General features: G+C 42.0%; 1 protein-coding gene across 1 annotated transcript; it reads left to right on the top strand.

The window, feature by feature from the left end:
• Positions 1-16,891: 16,891 nt before the first annotated feature.
• On the top strand, positions 16,892-17,902 carry LOC147433002 (uncharacterized). Its single transcript, XM_086491692.1, has 2 exons — positions 16,892-17,043; positions 17,134-17,902. The coding sequence occupies exons 1-2, from the start codon at positions 17,021-17,023 to the stop codon at positions 17,792-17,794; spliced, it is 684 nt and encodes a 227-aa protein (XP_086347818.1). The 5' UTR covers positions 16,892-17,020; the 3' UTR covers positions 17,795-17,902.
• The last annotated feature ends 966 nt before the right edge of the window (positions 17,903-18,868 follow it).

The following is an 18,868-nucleotide window of genomic DNA, read 5'->3' as shown; positions in this document are numbered from 1 at the left end:
TAATCTTTGTTCGTTGTAGTATAAGTCATACACAGCACCATGGTGTAAAGGTCGACATTTTAGGGTGGAACGAATCGACAAAAAGCGTTTTACTCAAGATTGTGGAATCATGGCAAAATTTGAACAGTCTAGTCGACGACGTTCCTCTGATGCAGATCCTGTGGTGGCGGAACTCACTTACTTCGGCACGCTGCAAGAGATTTTGAGGATCGATTACAGAGGATTTTTTGTCGACTTGTTGGACGTGCAATGGTTCAAGATAATCATGGAGGGTCGCAACGCTACTGTGCGTAGAGGAGAGTCTGGTTTTCTTGAGGTGGATTCTACTAAGAAATGGACTGACCTAAGAGACACTTTCGTACTACCCGAGCATTGTGAACAAGTAAGTATGTAAATAGTTAACATCCCCCTTTTACAAGTTATGTGCTTGAAAGCTCTCATGTAAGTTATGTGGCTCTGGCAGGTAATATTTCATCCTACAAAGTCTACATCAAACTGGTGGTACGTCATAGAGGTAGCCCCTCGTAGTGCAAGGACGTATGAAGGCTACCATGTGCCAATCACAACGACATCAATGGAGGAGATCAGAGAAGATGCTCAATCAGAAGCCGCTGCGGTGGTGCCAGACGAGCATCAAGATGCTACTACTCTATATGGGGTGCATGCAGAGGAGCTACAAAATGAAACAGAGGATATGTGTTTAAACGGAGAGCTCTATATAGATATAGGAAGTTATGCTGAGTTATGCGAGGATGAGAGAGAGATCTCTTAAAGCCACAAATATTGTATTTGAACAATTTTGCTCCGTGTTGTAAAAGCTCTGGCTCTCTAAGTACCTTCCATGGTGTATAACGCTCTTTTCTACTCGTGCTCATATCTTTTGATTGAAAATTCTGAGTTTTCGACTTGCCTCTACTATCACTCAATTCATTGCGTCATTGTATTTATATGCGTCATTGTATTTAATGGTCTTTGCGTCATTGTCTACTCTATTCATTCAATATTAAGTTTAAATATTCGTGTGTTTAATGCAGGTATGGATGATGAGGAGTTTCTTTCTTCTTTGTCACCGCAGCAGAGACAGTGGTACGTGGAGCGTCATCGCTCTGGCGCATCATCGCGCGTTCCTACTCCATCCGCATCTCCCTCTCTTTCGGAGCATTCGGCGCGCTCCGAAGCTTCGGCGTCAACGAGACGAGCTTCACACTCGTCTAGACACCGGTGCTCTAGTGGTGGCGGTGGCGGTTGTTGTGGAGATTCCGCCACCGTTGCCTCCACACCGCCTCGTGTTCGACAAGGCTCTTTACCCTCCCCTTCTTTGCCCGCCCCCACACCAGCCACAGCATCTCCATCTACGCCAGGTTTTGCACGGCTGACTGTTCCTAGAAGCTACACACCTCTACCTACTCCGCCAGGAGCCACCCCACTCGACACTCCTCGCTCCGGGGCCCAGACACCGGTGGGGACACCTCACGTCCGTACCCCCATCGACACGCCGCTAGAGACCCCTGCCGGGACACCCAGGCTCACGCGTCACCGGCCAGAGGTCTTGCCTTACTCTGTCGACTTCAGCGGCGCCATCATCAGGGATGATGACGGCAAGAAGGTGATCTCGCGCATGTGTGGTCTTTGCTCTCAGCTGTTTAGACACTACATACTAAACAAATGGAGTGAAGTACCAAGTCATCAGCATACTTCATGATGAGTTTCCCGTTCCAACACGGGATCAGCGCTTCAATGAAGACCTGATGAAGATTCGAATGCGCGAATACTACAAACACAAGCGTTCCGAAGTGCAAAAAGCAATCAAGCATGGGTGGAACAGGCCAGATTGGCTGGCCAAAGAAGATTGGAAGAATGCGAAGAAAGCAGCGTGCGAGAATCCCGACAAGTGGAAGCAACAAAAGGATGCAGCCAGAGCGCGAGTAGAGGCAGGGAACTCGCACCACTTGGGGAGCGGTGGATGGGCATCATTTGAGGCCGATTTTGTAAGTGTTTTCACATTGCTCTTTATGTTTGATAGTTTAGGGTTTATGAGTTTTTTAATTCTAACATAATGAAATCTTTGTATGTTTTGACAGTGGTCGATGACAGGACGTGATCCCACACCGTACGAGCGCGAGTACGCAGGCAAGAAGGGCTTAAACGCCCTGATGGACATTCTCAGTTCTCGCGGTGGCATGGTTAGTATTAGGGTTTACTCTTTTCTATTTTTTGTATTGTTTTATAAATGTCGTTATATGTTTATACTTACTGAAAGCTGTCTTATTGTCTTTTTTTGTAGAATCCGACAGATACGCCGCTTGGACTCGATGAGACGTCTGACTAGACGACGTTAGTTTAGCCGTAGCTAGATAGCATTAGTTTAGGGTTTCTCATAGCTTATGTATCATGAGACGGATTTTATACGTCTTTTTGAACCATGTATATTATTACATTTGTCACCGCAGTTCATTTTGCCAATCAATTCTTTATGCCTATGATGTTGTACAATTGTCATTATTACATTTTCCAATCAATTCATTTTGCCTATGATGTGTACAATTGTCAATTTTACGCTTGTCAATTTTGCAAACAATGCATCTTGTGGGTGACTATTTTGGGTCTATTATCTACCCTTGCACTTTTTTAAAAAAGTGAATCAAGTACAATATGGTTGATGGGTGGCAGGGCATTCAATGCCCTGTCACCAAAAAAAAAATCTCTCGGGCGTCGCTATAACCGTCGCTATTTATGGCTCTATAGCGTCGCTATAGACTTCTGTGTAAACGTCGCTATAATCGTCGCTATGAGCGTCTCTATATAGCGATGCCTATAGCGATGCATATAGCGAAGCTCTCGTAGAGACGCTATTAGCGACGGTTTTAGCGATGCCGGGGGTTATAAAAACCCAATGTATTTCCGTCGCTAAGAGCGCCACAAGAGCACACAACCTCTTGTAGTGAAAGCACTTGTACAACATGAGCAAAATGTGGTAGCCAAATAAGATAGAATACACATGCACCCAGAAATCAACGATCTTCAGTAACCGAAGAGCACATTTCCTTCATCTTTTGGATAGCTTCAACTCTAGTTGGAATCAGGCTTCTACCTTTTGGACTGCACATGTGTCCCACAATTAAAACCTATTTAATACAAAAGTTGACTCTTGCCCTGAAAGTGTTTAGTAAACGTCTTCAAGCCTAGATAAAATAGCATCACAATCAGCAATATGTTGAGCAACAAACCTTCGGCACCCTCTTTGACCTTTTACCTCGTCTTTGGATCCTTCTTCAGATCCTTTAATTGGTAGATCATTAATGAAAGGCATAGTAACATGAGGGAAAAAGTCCCTTAATACCTTATTCATATTGTTTATCATATGAGTTACAGAATTAGTAGCACCCTGCAGAGTGCACATCCTTACTAACCCGAGAGATGTACGCATTGTAGTAAGATCCTTGCTCTCCAAAGCTAACTGAAACTGATCATATCCAGAGTAAAGATCAACCATAGAGTAAATTGATCTACCTGCAAATGCTTCAACAAATTCATCCACAATTGGGCCAATACTCACATTGCAGAATGTTACCTTGTTAACCTAAAAGTATCATTTTTCTTTGGAATAGTGAACCATCGACTGGAGTATGGTGCACATGATGGCTCCAAAATTCCCATTTGTATCTTCTGATCATTAAGCAAATCTATAAGCTTTGGCAAGTGAGCTTTAGGAACTGGAAAGGGACGTAAGCTCCATGGCATGTGAGGAACGGTGAATATAACCATAGGTGAAACAACACTTGGATCCACACATCCAATCTTACTCGGCTCAAAAGCAAAAGCTTTACCATGTTTTTTGAGAATACCTTGAAAGCGCTTGATTTCCTCTTCTTTGAAGAAACCATCTTCTCCAATCTTCAGCTGCTTGCAATGTCTCCTTAGTAAATTTATGCCCAATGTTCTTAGGATACCTAAGCATAAGCTGTCAAGAAGATTCTTTAATCACCCTTTCACTTCCTTCTGATCGAGGTGTAGGCACTGGGCTCACTTTCACTTCTGATAGAGGTGTAGGCACTGGGCTCACTTTCTTTGCAACTCTCTTGTACTTTGTCTCTACTTGTGCTTCAATTGCTTTACCCAAGTCATCTTCAATATGCATAAGTGCCTCATATATGTCCAGATCTTCATACATATCCAGTGAGTGCAGTTTAACAACTTTAGTTTGTAACATGTATTGACTAAGATCCTATAGTGACCCCTCGAGGTGATTCTTTGGAAACATGAATATAAGCAGTAAATCCAAAGGTTGAAAAATGATATACAAAAGGGATTTCACATGTGTATGCTATCACTACAAGAGGTTGTGTGCTCTTGTGACGCTGTTAGCGACGGAAATACACTGGGTTTTTATAACCCCCGGCGTCGCTAAAACCGTCGCTATTAGCGTCGCTACGAGAGCGTCGCTATAGGCGTCGCTATATGCGTCGCTATATAGAGACGCTCATAGCGACAGTTATAGCGACAGTTATAGCGACATTTACACAGAAGTCTATAGCGACGCTCATAGCGACGCTACAGAGCCATAAAAAGCGACGGTTATAGCGACGCCCGAGAGAATTGTTTTTTGGTGACAGAGCATTGAATGCCCTGCCACCCATCAAGCATATTGTACTTGATTCACTTTTTAAAAAAAGTGCAAGGGTAGATAATAGACCCAAAATAGTCACCCACAAGACGCATTGTTTGCAAAATTGACAAGCGTAAAATTGACAATTGTACACATCATAGGCAAAATGAATTGATTGGCAAATGTAATAATGACAATTGTACAACATCATAGGCATAAAGAATTGATTGGCAAAATGAACTGCGGTGACAAATGTAATAATATACATGGTTCAAAAAGACGTATAAAATCCGTCTCATGATACATAAGCTATGAGAAACCCTAAACTAATGCTATCTAGCTACGGCTAAACTGACGTCGTCTAGTCAGACGTCTCATTGCGTCCAAGCGGCGTATCTGTCGGATTCTGCAAAAAAAGACAATAAGACAGCTTTCAGTAAGTATAAACATATAACAACATTTATAAAACAATACAAAAAATAGAAAAGAGTAAACCCTAATACTAACCATGCCGCCGCGAGAACTGAGAATGTCCATCAGGGCGTTTAAGCCCTTCCTGCCTGCGTACTCGCGCTCGTACGGTGTGGGATCACGTCCTGTCATCGACCACTGTCAAAACATACAAAGATTTCATTATGTTAGAACTAAAAAACTCATAAACCCTAAACTATCCAACATGCATAAAGAGCAATGTGAAAAGACTTACAAAATCGGCCTCAAATGATGCCCATCCACCGCTCCCCAAGTGGTGCGAGCTCCCTGCCTCTACTCGCGCTCTGGCTGCATCCTTTTGTTGCTTCCACTTGTCGGGATTCTCGCGCGCTGCTTTCTTCGCATTCTTCCAATCTTCTTTGGCCAGCCAATCTGGCCTGTTCCACCCATTCTTGATTGCTTTTTGCACTTCGGAACGCTTGTGTTTGCAGTATTCGCGCATTCGAATCTTCATCAGGTCTTCATTGAAGCGCTGATCCCGTGTTGGAACGGGAAACTCATCATGAAGTATGCTGATGACTCTATTTTTTAAATCACTTTGTACTTCACTCCATTTGTTTAGTATGTAGTGTCTAAACAGCTGAGAGCAAAGACCACGCATGCGCGAGATCACCTTCTTGCCGTCATCATCCATGATGATGCCATCGTTGAAGTCGACGGAGTAAGGCAAGCCCTCTGGCCGGTGACGCGTGAACCTGGGTGTCCCGGCAGGGGTCTCTAGCGGCGTGTCGATGGGGGTACGGACGTCAGGTGTCTCCACCGGCATCTGGGCCCCGAAGCGAGGAGTGTCGAGTGGGGTGGCTCCTAGCGGAGTAGGTAGAGGTGTGTAGCTGCTAGGAACAGTCAGCAGCGCAAAACCTGGCGTAGATGGCGATGCTGTGGCTGGTGTGGGGGCGGGCAAAGAAGGGGAGGGTAAAGAGCCTCGTCGAACACGAGGCGGTGTGGAGGCATCGGCGGCGGAATCCCCACAACAACCGCCACCGCCACCACTAGAGCGCCGGTGTCTAGACGAGTGTGAAGCTCGTCTCGTTGACGCCGAAGCTTCGGAGCGCGCCGAATGGTCCGAAAGAGAGGGAGATGCGGATGGAGTAGGAACGCGCGATGATGCGCCAGAGTGATGACGGTCCACGTACCACTGTCTCTGCTGCGGTGACAAAGAAGAAAGAAACTCCTCATCATCCATACCTGCATTAAACACATGAATATTTAAACTTAATATTGAATGAATAGAGTAGACAATGATGCAAAGACCATTAAATACAATGACGTAATGACACATATAAATACAATGACGTAATGACACATATAAATACAATGACGCAATGAATTGAGTGATAGAAGAGGCAATTCGAAAACTCAGAATTTTCAATCAAAAGATGTGAGCGCGAGTAGAAAAGAGCGTTATACACCATGGAAGGTACTTAGAGAGCCAGAGCTTTTACAACATGGAGCAAAATTGTTCAAATACAATATTTGTGGCTTTAAGAGATCTCTCTCTCATCCTCGCATAACTCAGCATAACTTCCTATATCTATATAGAGCTCTCCCTTTAAACACATATCCTCTGTTTCATTTTGTAGCTCCTCTGCATGCACCCCATATAGAGTAGTAGCATCTTGATGCTCGTCTGGCACCACCGCAGCGGCTTCTGATTGAGCATCTTCTCTGATCTCCTCCATTGATGCCGTTGTGATTGGCACATGGTAGCCTTCATACGTCCTTGCACTACGATAGGCTACCTCTATGACGTACCACCAGTTTGATGTAGACTTTGTAGGATGAAATATTACCTGCCAGAGCCACATAACTTACATGAGAGCTTTCAAGCACATAACTTGTAAAAGGGGGATGTTAACTATTTACATACTTACTTGTTCACAATGCTCGGGTAGTACAAAAGTGTCTCTTAGGTCAATCCATTTCTTAGTAGAATCCACCTCAAGAAAACCAGACTCTCCTCTATGCACAGTAGCGTTGCGACCCTCCATGATTATCTTGAACCATTGCACGTCGAACAAGTCGACAAAAAATCCTCTGTACTCGATCCTCAAAATCTCTTGTAGCGTACCGAAGTAAGTGAGTTCCGCCACCACAGGATCTGTATCAGAGGAACGTCGTCGACTAGACTGTTCAAATTTTGCCATGATTCCACAATCTTGAGTAAAACGCTTTTTGTCGATCCGTTCCACCCTAAAATGTCGACCTTTACACCATGCTGCTGTGTATGACTTATACTACAACGAACAAAGATTATGAGTGGCCGTTCAAACGTTTAGAAATAAAGTCACTAGCTAGTCATACATTGCAAACTTACCTTGTGCGCGCAACCCCGAGAGTACTCCCACTCTTCCTCAGTCACTTCGTCACCGCATTGTTGTACGCTTTTCAATTGGTTGTGCAACCATCTTAAGCTCATGAATCCATGGTGCTTTAGGGAGTTTTATTGATCCATCAGACGCTGTTTGCGGCCAATATTGCTGCATACGATCCACATTTCTAAGGTCAACTCTGGCTCCCAAAGCATCTTTCTTGCCGGTCATATGGTCCCATAGTAGATTACCCACATTCTTGAAGATGTGCATTGGATCGAGCAAGTGATTGATCAAGAGTCAGGGCCAGTATGGTAACTCGTACCATAGAGATAGTCTCTTTATCCCTGGAGGCAATCCGTCATTGCACATCTCCTTCTTCTCTAACCATGCTTGTGCAGACATCCTTGGTGGCTCTCTTCCCAAAAAGCCGTCGCGTAACACATGATTCTCTGGACGATACGCTTGATGACCTTCGTAGATTTGCTTCTTCAGTGAGGGTGCCCTACGTGCATTCAGTCTAGGTCCACATGTGAGACATGCTCTATATCCGCTTGTTTGAAGCCCTGCATGTATACACATGATAATAGATCAACAATGGGAAAAAACAAGATTTACAGTGTTTGAGTGAGGAGTGTCAATAGATCACCTGAGCATTCTGTTAGCCCGGGATAGTCATGCATGGTCCACATTAGAATGCCTCTGATCAAAGCATTCCGTCGTCCTGTGTGTCGGCTCATATCTGTTGAGCTTATATGTGAAGCTACTCAATATATGGCTTCTCTATATATGGCACCCAGGTCCCCTCTATATATACATCATCTCATGTGTGTATTCTACACACTTTGGGGTTCTACTTCTGTGCTCTCTCCTTCTCTCTCAACATGGTATCAGAGCAGTACGTTTTTGTTTTTGATTTTTCTCCTGATCAAAATCGTTTTGGCAGAAACTACCCGCCAATGGGATCGGAATCGATGTGGTCTACAACTTTGCAGAAGGAAGTTTCTTCAAATTCTGCACCAATTTTGAGTTATCGTTCGCGGACTGCGTACATACCTGAAAAACATCTTCCGCGTTTTGTTTTTGATTTTTCTGCTAATTGGAAACGATTTTGCAGAAACTACTCGCGAGGAGATTGGAATCGATGTGGTCTACAACTTTGCAGAAGGAAGTTTTTTCAAATTCTGCACCGATTTTGAGTTATCGTTCACGGACTGCGTACATACCTGAAAAGCAACTTCCGCTTTTTGTTTTTGATTTTTCTGCTAATTGAAAACGATTTTGCAGAAACAACCCGCGATAGAGACCGGAATCGTTGTGGTCTACAACTTTGCAGAGGGAAGTGTTTTTAAATTTTGCACCGATTTTGAGTTATCGTTCGCGGACTGCGTACATACCTGAAAAGCAATTTTCGCTTTTTGTTTTTTATTTTTCTGCTTATTGAAAACGATTTTGCAGAAACTACCTGCGTTAGAGACCGGAATCGATGTGTTCTACAACTTTGCAGAAGAAACTACCCGCGATGGGGATTGGAATCGATGTGGTCTATAACTTTGCAGAAGAAAGTTTCTCTAAATTCTGCACCGATTTTGGGTTATCGTCTCGGACTGCGAATATGTTTGAAAATCAAAATTTTACTTTTTGCTTTTGATTTTTCTCATAATTGAAAACTTCTCAATCATATTTTTCTTCATCAATCATATATTTGTTACTGACGTAACTTTGCTGCAGAAGCCAGTTACACATCGTTCCGATTCAGTCAAGCCGTTGATGATCGTCCAAATTCTATCGAGCTACTATTGGTACATGATCTTTTGTTATATGATATACTCGTTCATTGATTCTCGTATAATTATTCTTTTAGAGATCTAGTTTACGTCGTTTTATTGATAATTTCTCATTGATACCATAGTAATTTTGATGGTACCATGATGATGTTTTGTTAATACTTTGGTCATGGTAATTTTCGTTGATACCATGATGATATGTCATTGATACCATGGTTATTCTCGGTGGTGCCATGATGATATTTCGTTGATACCATGGTTATTCTCGGTGATTCCATAATGATATTTCGTTGATTCCATGGTGATTTTTGTTGATACCATGATGATGTTTTGTTGATACCATGGTTATTCTCGGTGATACCATGATGTTGTTTCGTTGATACCATGGTTATTCTCGGTGATGCCATGATGATGTTTCATTGATACCATGGTTATTCTCGGTGATGCCATGATGATATTTCGTTGATACCATGGTTATTCTCGGTGATTCCATGATGATATTTCGTTGATTCCATGGTGATTTTTGTTGATACCATGATGATGTTTTGTTGATACCATGGTTATTCTCGGTGATACCATAATGTTGTTTCGTTGATACCATGGTTATTCTCGGTGATGCCATGATGATGTTTCATTGATACCATGGTTATTCTCGGTGATGCCATGATGTTGTTTCGTTGATACAATGATTGTTCTCGGTGATATCATGATGCTTTTCGTTGATACCATGATCATTTATTCATTTTTATTGATATAATGATGATATTTTGTTAATACTTTGATGGTATTCATTGATCACTACATTGATAAATGTTGTTTTATGTAGTATATACACATATCATTTGTATCACGTAATCACACATTTTGTACTTTTACGTTTATACTTTATGTACCATATGTTGTCATGCGTATATATGTGGTCAAAAGAGTGGCGTCGCGAACCATCTCTTATGGCATTGTGAACGTAATTATTTCATTAACAATGCTAATAATTTTCATGACATGTTTTTTTTTGGAGTCTATGATCTATGTAGGATTGATCAAAGAATTGATTTTATGAAGACAAACTTGGTGACAATAAAAGATTTATGAAGATATGTTTGGTGATGCCATATTGATGACAACATGAAGACATGTTTGGTGATGCGATATTGATGACAAGCTACACAGCAGATTCACGGAGACACTTTTGATTACAAGCTAATCGATAGCTTTTACACCTCTTTATTGAACCTTTGTATTCATTATTGTATTTGATAGGATATGAGTAATGTAACTCCTCATAAAACATTCATTGTAAAAGGAGTGATGTAGCTCCTCGTAAACATTTGTATATTCAATGATTTTTATAATATAACGGTGGGTGTATATAGAGCTGTGGGTTTTTCCCTTGATCCCCCAAGGGTTTTTTCATCCACAGTTAGGGACCCTTATTTGAGCGGGGGTGTTGAGCCTATATGTGAAGCTACTCAATATATGGCTTCTCTATATATGGCACCCAGGTCCCCTCTATATATACATCATCTCATGTGTGTATTCTACACACTTTGGGGTTCTACTTCTGTGCTCTCTCCTTCTCTCTCAACAATATCCACCACCTCTATGCCAATCCACAATTGTTCCAATAGTGGACGAAGATACACATCCATATTCTCCACTTTATATCGCCCTGGCACAATCAAGCTTAGCCATAGGTGCCCCTTCTTCGTAGTCAACCACGGGGGAATGTTGTAGTTGACGATGACAACGGGCCAAATGGATTTACGCCATCCATAGCCAGGCCTAAGCGCAAATTTCGAGCTTCCCTGGCAAAATCCGACCATGTTCCATCTAAAATGTTTCCAGGCTGCGCAATCTGCAGGAATTCGTAGCACACCATCCGAAGATTTATTCTCCTCATGCCATGATGCTAGGGCGGCCATGGACTTACATTCGAAGAAATGCTTGATGCGAGGAAGTAGAGGAAAATGTCGCAAAACCTTTTGTGGAATTTTTGTCCCGTGGAGATCTACTCGATATCTTTCGGAATCACATTTCGGACACTTCTCCATGTCTATGTATTCCCCTCTGAAAAGAATGCAGTCATTAGGACAAGCGTGGATAGAATTGTAATCCATTCCCAAGTTTCGCAAAATCTTTCTTGCTTCATCTCGAGAATCCGGCATCACATTGTCAGCTGGTAGTATGTGCCCTTTAAGCAATCTACACAACATAAAAATACGATACAGTCGTGTAAAAATCTATCAGATCATTATACATTTAGAGTTTTATTAAAGTAAAATAATTGTAATAGATCACCTGAAAAGCACTGTGACGCTAGTGTCACTCCATCCAAACTTTGCCTGCATGTTGAGAAGAACCAGGAGTGCTTTCAATCTAGACATACGTGCTCCATTATACAATGGTGTATCGGCTTCACTTTTCATATCATCATAGATAAGCCTTTCTGAATCCATGATCGTCTCGATCATTTCATCAATCTCGGGCTCAAACATTGCCTCGTTGGGAATGTGCTCTGCATGATCATCCCCCGAGCTGTCAGAGGCTACATCTTCTGGCCTCACATATGCTGCTTAACCAAAGCGCCTGCGAACATGTCTATTGGGTTGCAAGATTGCTGCTTGTTGGCCAGCGTCAGAGTCCGACGAGTTATAATTGGCAACAACTCGATCTATAATAGATGGATCGAACTCGCCAAATTTGCGAACGTGCTGCAAAGAAACACGTCTTGTCCGTCGCACAGTATGCTTGCATTGATTACAAGGACATAAGACCCTCGTTGAGAGATAGGTGTTTCGGTTGGACGGTCCCACATCCTCGTCACTACTCATAATGAGGATAAAAATTTTATAACTTGGACAACAAATTTAATATTCTATTGGCATTCTTCGTCTTCTCTCTCTCTCTCTCTCTCTCTCTCTCTCTCTCTCTCTCTCTACCTCACATTCTCTAGTCATGTCCAATCCCCGCACACCTCGGTCTAGAGGTGCACGAAGATCAGAACCACCGGGTTATAATCTCGTCTTTATTGGTCAATACCTATATTTGTGGGTACAAGAAATCTACAGACCCACGTCTACATGATACTGCATGTAGTGGACAAAACCCCTTTGCCTCTTCTCTAGCTGTAGCACTTCACAGCAGCTTAACATCTTTTCACAGTAGATCTTTTCACTGTTCGTCTAACTCTAAACCCTAAACCGTAAGTAATTCTTGCGTGGACTCGATCTAACGTAAATAAGCGTAAATCTAAATAAATGTAAATCTAACTAAAAATAAACCTAAATCTAATTTAACGTAAGTTTACATCTAACCTAATCTTTAACATCTTTTGGCATAGTTTCCTACGATGTTAAAACTCTCTTCTTCTTTTGTGTGTGTATGTATGTGTGTGTGTGTGTGTGTGTGTGTGTGTGTGTGTGTGTGTGTGTGTGTGTGTGTGTGTGGGTAAACCTAAGTCTAATGTAATATAACATAAATCTAAATCTAACGTAAATTATGCTATATTAAAAACAAAGAACTAAACTAACAGGGATTATAAGAACCTTAAAACTGATTTAACACATAATTTTTCACATAACTCGGCAAGAGTTGGCATTCTCATCACTAAAGATGTGAGAGTTAACTTCCGGCGGTGACGCTGCCTCATCTCCATCCACATCTGACGACAGCAATCGGCCCTTTGGACAGTTCTTTCTCTTGTTACTAACTTTGAAGTTGCTGTTGAATGACTAGAGGTTGTCTAGAATATGGTCATTGTCGGGGATGTAGTGACTCTTGCCGCCCTGAAGATCCACCTTCTTCCCTATCTTCTGAAGACATTTCACCAGTACTTTTGGATCGACGGAGCCCACCATGAGTGAAGGCAGCAATACCCTATATTCCATCGAGGGCTTTCTTCACCCGCTTCATGCAGGCATCGCAGTCTATGGAGACCTAAATCTAATCTAATATAACGTAAATCTAAATCTAGCGTAAATAAACGTAAATCTAACTAAAAATAAACCTAAATCTAATCTAATTTAACTTAAATAAACCTAAATCTAATTTAACGTAAGTCTACATCTAACCTAATCTTTAACGTCTTTTAGGATAGTTTCCTACGACGTTATAACTCTCTTCTTCTTGTGTGTGTGCGCGTGTGTGGATATGTGTGCCAATAAAAAGAGATAAATGGTATAACCTTTCTATCACCCATGCCAAGTATGATAGATTGGTTATGCCATTTCCCTCTTGAATAATAGGTCTTGAGTTCAACTCCTCATCGGCTAGATCTTTAGGTCTTTTAATTTTAATTAGTTTCCTACGACGTTAAATTAGTTTCTCTCTCAATGTGTGTGCATTTTTTTGTTTATGCATGTTTTCTCTCTCTTTTCCTCTCTCAATGTGTGCGTTTTTTGTTTATGCATGTTCTCTCTCTCTCTCTCTTTTCCTCTCTCAATGTGTGCGTTTTTTGTTTATGCATGCTCTCTCTCTCTCTCTCTCTCTCTTTTCCTCTCTCAATGTGTGTGTGCATTCTTTGTTTATGTATGTGTGTGTACGTTTTTGTTTATGTTTGTACTCTTTCTCTCTCTCTCTCTCTCTCAAAAACACTATGTGTGTGTGTGTGTGTGTGTGTGAGAGAGAGAGAGAGAGAGAGAGGGAGAGAGAAAGAGGGGAAGGGAACATGAGAGTGAGGAGAGGGAAGGAGCATACCTGGCTCTCCTTCCTCTCCTCGTGTGTGTGTGCGTGTGTGTGTGTGTGTGTGGAGAAGAGAGAGAGAGAGAGAGAGAGAGAGAGAGAGGGAGAGCGTTACCTGCTGCTTGCTTGAGGGCGCCGAAAAACTCAGATCTGAGATCTGAGTTTTTGGGCGCTCTCTGTTATTTTTTTAGCCCAGCCGGCGTCGCTATGAGCGACGCTCATAGCGTCGCTATGAGAAATTTACAAGTAAATTTGCGACGCCCATAGCGACGCTCATAGCGACATCGGGAATTTTTTTTTTGAGCGTCGCTGTGTGAGCATCGCTAATATGAATAGCCTCTTGTAGTGTATGATGGGTATCTCACCAGAAGAAGCAGTAGTAGGAAGATGATTCGAAACAAATATTATCGTCAAAGTAGCTTTATCCTAGAAGACACGAGATTATAACTAAGAAGGAATCACTATACACCTTACAACATTGAGAGTAGTGTAGTTCTTTCGTTCAACAATACTGTTTTGTACAAACGTAACGAAATAATGATATTGTGATTTCGATGAAGGTAGCAATCTATACATATTAGTATAAACAAGATCCATTATATCATGAGAATTACTATTTTTTAGGCAGAAAAGGGCTTGGGATTGTGTTTTCCAAGAGCAAAAAACTCACAGATTTGCATCTAGGGGAATGAGCTTGGCATGTACAAGATCAAGAAGATGAAGATCAATGAGTTTTGAGAAGTCAACATGAACAAAGTGGTGATTCCATACCCTGCAATCATGATCATCAGGAGCAGTGACAACATTTGCTATAGTGTCATTGAGAGGGAGTTTAAACATATTACTGTTTCAAGAAACAGTCTCAATAGTTTGTCCATATTTCTCCATATGACATTTGGTATGATCAAAACCAACAAACAAATCAAGATCAACGAGTCAAGTGACTAAAAGAAGATTACGTAGAAGATCTGAAACATGTAGCACCCCTTGCAAAACTTGAGTGAAAGAAGATAAAGTACTTATATATAAATCTCTAATACCCTTTACTTGACAAGTCGTATCATCAACAAGATAAAGAACATCAGCATATGCTCTATTACAATCTGTATTGAAAAGACGCTTAAAGCACATATAAGTGGGATTATCTGATCGTCCATAATAATGACAACAACAAGAAGAAGAATCTCTAGATGAGCGTGGTTGTTAAGTGGTAACATTGTGTTCTTGTAGTATTGACGTTCCCAACAATCATCTTCAATATGGACATTTCTGTTACAATAAGAAAAATCCTTGCAATTGCTAGGAAATTTGAGGCGAAAGAAATTTGCACCTCATAGTATCCATTTACATTTTCCCATATTGCCTCCCAATGCTTGTGTGTATATTGTGTAAGAGACACTATTACATCAATAATTATGAATTTCATTTTACAATTACCTTGTCGCGTGTGGGAGGTATATAAGAAGAGGGTCACACGAGAAAGGGATAATTATTTGGAGTTAACCCCCTTCCCTCCAATAACTACATCTCAAAAAGGTGCAATTGGAATAGTCACATATTACCCAAACATAATATTCGTGTATGTGTGAGAGAAATCAAGTCACATCAATCAAACCAAGGCTTCTACTGCAATTACGTCCCCCTGCAAAATCCGTGTGGGGGGCATTATCCCCAACCTCGCCTCAGCTATATATCACACGTGCATGAGAGATAAGATAAAAGGCTCCAATTAATTTAGGGCACCGACATTAATTGGACATTGTAGATGTTGTCGCGAAAGTAAGCTCGGATACTTTAGTACCTAAGCTTACTTTCCCCATCCCAATACATTTTCACGTCAAAACTCAAGCAAGACGTCTATACTCCACAAGCGATGTGCATGTGCGATGTGTTAAGGCACATTGCTCTCATCCCCTTGGTTGTGGGTTCAATCCTCTAAGATGGGAGGGGGGGGGGCAAGGAGGGCCCGAGTATGCTCGAGATCTACAGGCTCAATAATCCCACCCTGGATCCCATCTTCTCTCATGTCCGTGTGAGTTATATACACATGAGGCCACCCCGGGCACCTAAGGAAGGACCTATTGTAAGAGCAGTTTCACATGGGTGGGGGTAGAACCCATAGCAGTCATCGAATGTCTTGGCTCGATATACGTGGACACTGCTGTGTGAATTGAGTTGCACTTTCAAAAGAAGACGAGGTTTTCCAAGTCTACCAAAATCTACAGAGTTGGAAAATGGGACGGGTGTTTGTTGATAATCTAAGTAGGTTGGAGTTCAACCACACTCATGCGGATGTGCCATGTCTTGTGTGTAGTGTTCGGAAAAAATGTGTCTCAGCTTAATATCGTGCCGTTTTCAATTTGAATAATGCTGGTTGAGGACAAGGAAAAAAGGAGAAGTCTGTCCCGAAATAGAGAAAAATAGTGTAAAAACCCCAAAAAACAAAGTAAGTTTTTAAAATTCCCTCTTGAAACATTGAAGGAAAGTAATTTTGGAAAAATGATTTTTCCCGAACACTTGAAGTCTTGAAGTTGTGTGCACACTTTTTACTAGTGACTCGCATGTGTACTCTGCGCAGTGCAAAGGCTGCAAAAGAGTACTGTGTCGCTGAAATGAATGATGATGCTCCCAGCTGAACATCTACGGTCACCGAGGCTCCGAGCCACATGTGTACTCTGCGCAGCGCAAAGACTGCAAAAGAGAACCCCGTCGGTATGGTTGTCGGTAAGCGGGACTCCCCCTGCCACGTCGCAGAGATTAGGCAAGATTTTTCAATATTCTATCCTTCTCTTTGAAGGGTAAAATTATTTTTGCCCTTCACCGAAGGGTAAAAGGGCCTCCGAACTTAGAAGGGCGTCGAAGCCTTCAAAAAATTACCCCTGATACTCTGATTCTAGATCGCGGGTGTAGGACAGATTCACAAAAGCTGGTCCTGGTCCCTGGACTCCTGGATCAATCGTGCAAGGAAGTGACGCAACAATTACTGAAACTTTGGAGCTTCCCACCTTTTCGCCAGGGCTATGTAATGTTAGTGTCAATCGTGTGAATCGTCATGCAGCTTACGGAGCTCTACCGCGTCCTACTATAAAATAGGGGCACCTGCGTTGCACTTTGCATTGAGCTTGCTTTGAAGTAATATAACAACTATGGCTGTGATGTGCTCCTTCAGGTAGAGAGAGAGAGAGAGAGAGAGAGAGAGAGAGAGAGGTTGATTCTTTGTGGATGATAACCTACTTTTGATGTTTTGCATGGCGCCCAGAGAGAGGATCGCGATGGTTGCAGCATTATCGTTGCTAGTGGTAGCTGCGCTGAGCTCGGGCGGAAAGGTGGTCATGGCCTCTATTTGCCCCAGCGAAGCCCTGGTGTACCCTTACTGGTCCTACTGCAACAACCCAGCACGGTATGACGAGGAGTTCACGTTCGTGTCGGCGTCCTTATTTACCGTCTTGGGTGATAAGCAAGGGCTGGCGCCCTCCCAGTTATCCTCCGCTACAGGAGCCTTCGTGGTGCTGTCATCCTCGCCGGCGACCTACAAGCTCATCTACGGCGGGGATTCGTCGACAAATGTGACCACCGTGGCGCAGGGGCAAAATCTGATGATTCAGAATGTGGCAACCGGCTGGTATTTGAGCTGGTTCATGGGCAGTACTGACTACATTCTTGTTGAGGTGGCGGACTCCGCCAGCGCCGCCACCTTTCAGTTGGTGCAAGACGAGGATGCCTTAGTTATCTGCCCTCTTCTTTTAAATGCACGCTGCGCTCTCTACAACATTATGAGCAACTCTAGCGTTGGTGTCAGCAGCTACACCAGCGATGCTATCACCACTTTCACACGCGAATCCTCCGACCTCCATGACTTCTACGTCTTCTCCACAGCACAATCCAATCATGTCCAGCTAGCCTCCGTTGTATCTAATTAACTCTAGCTAATTGTATTGCATCTCTGCCTTGGTGCTCGCAATTTGTAGTAGGGTATCGATGTATGCTCATTGAGGGCCATAAATAAAAGTTTATCATATCCTTTGAAATGATTGCTTCTAATTCCCGGCTGGGTTTGGCAGAATCAAATTGAGTTAATGTGTACGAGAAAAGACGTTTCAAGCAGTGTTCACCAAAGAAATTTATAGAAACCACTAAAAAAGAAGAAAGCATTGACAATCTAAAGGTGTTTAGAGTAACTTTTTACACAAAAATCCTCCAATTTAGCTTGTGTTCTTCAAGGCGACCCTCAAGACTAGTCTTGCTTGGTGGGCGATGCTTTAGAACATAACACGACATATGCAGATTGGCTTTAAGCATCTATTATTGAAGTAGATGATTAACTTGCCAACAACGGCATTGCTTGAGAGGCATATATATTTTGAAAATGTAATTATGTTAATAGAGAATATAGGGATAATTTTTTTTGAGAGTTACTTGAGTTTTTAAGAGAGACATATATTTTAGAAATATTATTATGTTTATGGCAGCACACAAAGTTAAGCGCATCAAGTAATAGAGAATACAGACATGATTGGTTGCATTAACATATGCCTCCAGCAACAATGCCATCACTTGCACCTGTTATCACTTGCATCTACTAACTCTACTCTTCAAGTATTAGCTCAAATCTTTGAAGAGTATGGAAGAAACGAGGACATATATAGTATGGCATCAATTGAAGTGCTTTACTGACCTGCAATGTTGTATTGATACTTTTTTATTGTCACCACCTCTTCAATTTATAACCATTTATTCTATAGCGAAAACGTGTCCCTTACAAATTTTTCAACTCATATGTGCCATTAGGAAATACATGCTTCACTCTGTATGGACCCAACCATTTGTCCCTCAACTTCTTTTGAAAAGTAAAATCCAAACAAGAGTCATACTTCATCACTAGATCTCCCTCTTTAATCTCCTTTTCTGATAGCCTCTTATTCATTTTCTCCATCCTTGTCTCTGCTTGTTGAAGATAATAATCATTGGCTTTCTCTCTATTCATTCGTAACAAC

The sequence above is a fragment of the Adiantum capillus-veneris genome, chromosome 20, assembly GCF_014529385.1.
Source record: "Adiantum capillus-veneris isolate H3 chromosome 20, ASM1452938v2, whole genome shotgun sequence".
Lineage (NCBI taxonomy): Eukaryota > Viridiplantae > Streptophyta > Polypodiopsida > Polypodiales > Pteridaceae > Adiantum > Adiantum capillus-veneris.
The sequence above is the reverse complement of the archived record's forward strand: the minus strand, read 5'-3'. Positions and strand labels throughout refer to the sequence as shown.